At 42.0% G+C, this 4,506-nt stretch overlaps 1 protein-coding gene across 1 annotated transcript in view; it reads right to left on the bottom strand.

Annotated features, from left to right (window-relative positions):
- Positions 1-45: 45 nt before the first annotated feature.
- The window catches only part of LOC104548125 (sodium bicarbonate transporter-like protein 11), a gene marked incomplete at its 5' end in the record, with an annotated part of 10,125 nt that continues 5,664 nt past the window's right edge, over positions 46-4,506 (bottom strand). The window contains 3 exons of the mRNA XM_010194055.1: positions 46-218; positions 1,376-1,482; positions 2,259-2,508. Coding sequence (XP_010192357.1) covers positions 46-218; positions 1,376-1,482; positions 2,259-2,508 — 530 coding nt within the window. The remainder of the gene's footprint in view (positions 219-1,375; positions 1,483-2,258; positions 2,509-4,506) is intronic.

Raw genomic sequence — 4,506 nt, 5'->3', positions numbered from 1 at the left:
CAACCAAGCGATTCTGTGATTCTGTGAAGATGAGTACTGAAAGCATTACCTGTTCTCCGGTGCATTTGTGAGCGATGCCACGATGTTCTGCTCTATGAAGAAGAGCATCGACAGGAGGAAACCCAGCCCCATGGCGCTCATCACGGACCCGATCGAGAGGGACTGGACTGGGGCCAGCACGAACAAGCTCTCAGATGGGTTGTAGTTAAATTTGGACACTGGAAGGAGGAAGGGAATGATGTTAGGAGGCACCTTCTTGTCCAACCAACACGGACTCAAGTAATGTTTTACCCACATCACGAACTATGGGGAAACAACACAACAAACCAGGCGTGATGCTCTGGCACATTGGGAGCCAGAAGGCCCTACAAGATGGGCTCATCTGGCTGTTTTAGTTTATTTTTTTCCTCTGTCCTCTCATAATTTGGCTGCCATCCTGATTTGACAGATTACTGCTAGTTCTGGTGAGGCATTACACATACTTGAACAAAAGAGGGAAACTTGTTTTCCACACGTGAGGCATTTTCAGATTAGAAAACCTTATTTCTAACTCGCAGTATACTCCTGCTCAATTAATCAACTGACAAAGGCGGCTTAAAAAACTTCCTCATATCCAACAAGCTGTGCAAGCCATTTTAGTATAAAATGCTCTTACTTTCCTGCCACTGGAAGAAATCCATGCTTAGGGGTAAATCACACATGGCCACACATCATTTTACAATCCAACTGGATGGAATGGCCATCATAGGAAAAAAAGCCATTTCTTATTTGTTTCCATACATTTCCTCACATCACCCACTCACGTCACCACAGGACAATGCAATTCCTGTCCCCATTATCGCTTCCTGATATGGAAAAGCTGATCTATTCAGCCAATGAATGGTGTCTCATTTTTAGATTTCCTTGTGGAACTTAGAACTGCCCAGATGCTCCGCACCGTTTCACCTAAATTACGAACACGTGAAGTGGAGACAAAGAGGACAGGCTGGGATCATCAACTCTACGTCTGTACAACTGGCAACAACCCTTCCTGCCTGCTAATTGCTCTGCCCTTTGTTCTTCGCCAGAAATTGTTGATCCTTTTTATTGTAAGGGATACATACTTTAAATTACGTTGAAAAGAAAGCACACACTGGAATAATTTAGACAAAAAACTCCCTCACTCAGCCTCATTTGATTATGGCTTTGAATAAATTAAATCTAATACTGAGGAAATCGGAGCTCTTGGGGTAGTGGGAGGTAGATGCCGTATTTGTGAATTATAATGGAAGAACTTACCTATTTTTTTAGCAAAACCTTCCTGAGATTTAATTTCTCTGTTTCACACACCCTAAATAGCTTCCCCCGTACACCAGAGAAAGAAAATACAACTTACTTTCAATTTCCTTGAAGATATAGGAGCCCACAACTGAGAAAGTCAGAACTGAAATCGGTAAGGCACAGTCGGACAGAATTTCACGCACTCTGGCATGCAAATACGGGCTGCAATTGAAAGACACAAGATTTCCATCAGCACCACACGGTAGGGACAACTGCTTAATCCAGACAGCGTTAATGCTTTAACAAGTGAAAATTCAGTCCAATCTTGCAATTCTAAAGAGATACTTAAAGTGAAGAATTAGTCTCTAATTCAGCCCTAAATCCTCTGGAATCTATAGCCTTTGAAGGTTGATGAATGCATAAGCAAAACCCCTAAGGAAATAAGAAACTAAGATGCAAGCTAGGAAAAAAAAAAAAGAGTCTTCCAAGCACCAATTTGTGTCTCATTTCCACTTTAGTTTAATTGCTTACTCAAGCATTGCAAATGAAGAGTTTTAAGAGCAAGGGGAATAAAACCCAAGTTAGAGCTGGACATTGGATTCCCAAGAGCACACTGAAGGGACATTCCCACTGCAGCACCGTCAGGGATTTTTCTCCCCTAAAATGGTCTCATGTTCATCTGGGGAGGGGGCAGCTACAGGAGTTCCACCATGAAATACACGGTTCACCCAAAGCTTTCTAACAAGTCACTTTGCAATGCCAAACCAAATACGGAAGGGCATCGTCCAGTGACCGAACATTTTGTCCTGTCGCTAACATTTTCCAGGTGGCCAGCCAAGTTCATCGCTGGCTTTGGCTTCCACTGCCACTACTGGAAGAGTTCCACCTGCTTTTTCCTGGGTTAAAAAACAAAAAATTAAGATCTAAGCCATTAGCGATTCCTCACAGGTAAATATGAAATTATCAGTAGTCTGAACTCTAAGACTGAAGGAACTCACCTTTTCTTAAACTGATAGAGCGTATGACCAAGCCAAAGGGTACCCAACATCAACATGAGACTAAGGACGGCAGTTTCACGTCCATAATGCACATCGTGCGTGCCTGTTTGATTCTCTAGGGACATGGATCTGCTCACTGATGAATTCATCAAGAAGGTGGTATTGATGCCGAGGCTTGGAATAGCATCAGTTCGTGCTTTTTCCAAGTAACTGTCTCCTGTGCGCCCATGGTAGTAATATTTCTTAAAAACTGTACAAACAACCAACAGGCAAGCATTAGGACAGGTCTGTGACAAAGCAAGTAAAATAAAGTGGTTCTTTCTTGCTTGATCATGCAAGTATTAACATTACGGTTCACCAGGTTTAAAGCTCTACCCCTCAAAATCAGCGAAAAGCAAGCAGGAACGCTCCTTCTCTTACAAAGCCGGTGCTTCACAAGTTTATTTTTAACTTATTTAACAAGTTAAATTGATCTAAAGCAACAACATTTGAACTGTAAGGACTTCCAGTACTAATTATTTACATGATTTTGTTTCATAGCACTGGAATAATTGCTCTAGATGTATATACAGACACCTACGTTCAGCAGCCTGGTAAACAAATTTCATCAGGATCTCTAAAAAGAAAATTAAGAGCAGCCAGGCTGCACAGATCCTTAAATGGACTACAAAATGCACAGTAATTACCCCTCCTCCAAGGCTGGTCCAGAATTTAAAGGTAAGTGTTGTTGATATGCAAAACCTGGCAGAACATTTAAATTCACACTGCAAATTGAGTTACAGAGCACCTGAAGTAAACCTGCACAGGTTAAACACCCAGTAACGCCTCTGGAACTGTCCCTGAGTGCATTAGGTTAGCTCAGAGGCATTTATACAAGTAAATAACAATTGTAAATACAGCATTTGAGCATTTAGACAGCTGTGTTTCCATTTCTATGGCATGGGCTGGCTTCAAGCATATAAATGGGGTGTTGGGATGATTTGAGAACTCTTTTGAGAACAAGAACTTGAGGTGCCACAAGGAGCAAATAAAAGCAGAGGATGGGAGTTGGGCTTCACAGCTTTGATACTCCCAAGTTATGGGATCAGATGGCAGTCCATACCTGTGGGGAGATACAGGAGGATGGAAACTACCACGTCAGAGCTTTGTGGTCTCTTTCTTTGCTTTAGTCAAGATATCCCTTTGAATTTTGCATAAGGAAACTCAAAAGTTTAGGGCAAGACCATCCTCTTTAGGTGAAAATACAACAATCTGAAGCTTAGGCTATAATGTTCCTCATAACATATTCCCCCAAATAATACAGTTTCTGAAAGGCCCAAGCACCTCAGCTTTTCCACCCGCAGCAGCTACAGGGAAAGCTGGCGAAACCAACTGCAATTCTAAATATTTGAAAACTGGCAAAACAAACCATAAATATTCCTGCAAAGCACATCCAGGATTTGCAACCACCTTGAATTTGGCCAAAGCACAGTTTGTGTCATTGCTCGTTTGGAGCTTACCCCAAAATAAAATGCCTCCATTTAGCTACGCTGCCATTTTAACAGTGATAACAACCCTTCTTGTACCACATTCGTGTATTAACAGGAGTCCAAAATGACAAATGGATGAGGTCAATAGAGCATGAAGATCACAAGAGAAAAAGACCAGATACTTCACATTCAATACTTCTGTATATAAATTTAAAGAGCATAGAAGGTTTCTAGTTCAAGATTTAACTGAAGAGGCTTTGCTATCATTTCCTCCCTCCATCCTCACAGCTGTGTCCAGCCCAGCTTCGCAAAGGGGTAAACTGAGGCACAGCACAGGTTGTTGGGAGGATTTGCAGTTTCTGGCTCTGAACATTAAAGGACATTTTTTGTCATAACAACAATGATTATGGCAGTATTTCCTGGGGATTAGCAGCTGGCCAGGGCTAAAGGCCTGTTCACCATCTCAGCTGGCCCTAAGTGCTACTAAATCCTAAAGACATGCACAATTACTGATAAATGTAATTTACAATGATTACAATGTATTTGCAGGCCTCCATATTTAGATCTGGACTCCGACAGATAAGAAACAAGTTCGGTTTTTGGGTGTCTTGTGGATTTTCTCAGTTTCCCACACTGGGTTATACTGCAATGAAGCACTTAGGGCTGAGCACATTTTTGGTGCCCTGAATCCAACCTGGCTGCATCTCTGTACTTTACTTCTCAGGCTGCAATTCACTTTGCAGCCACCTCAAATCTAGGTAGGGTTGCTCCACTCAATC

This window comes from Mesitornis unicolor, unplaced genomic scaffold, assembly GCF_000695765.1.
Source record: "Mesitornis unicolor isolate BGI_N332 unplaced genomic scaffold, ASM69576v1 scaffold32451, whole genome shotgun sequence".
Lineage (NCBI taxonomy): Eukaryota > Metazoa > Chordata > Aves > Mesitornithiformes > Mesitornithidae > Mesitornis > Mesitornis unicolor.
Note: the sequence above shows the minus strand (reverse complement) of the source record. Positions and strands in the feature narration are given on the sequence as shown.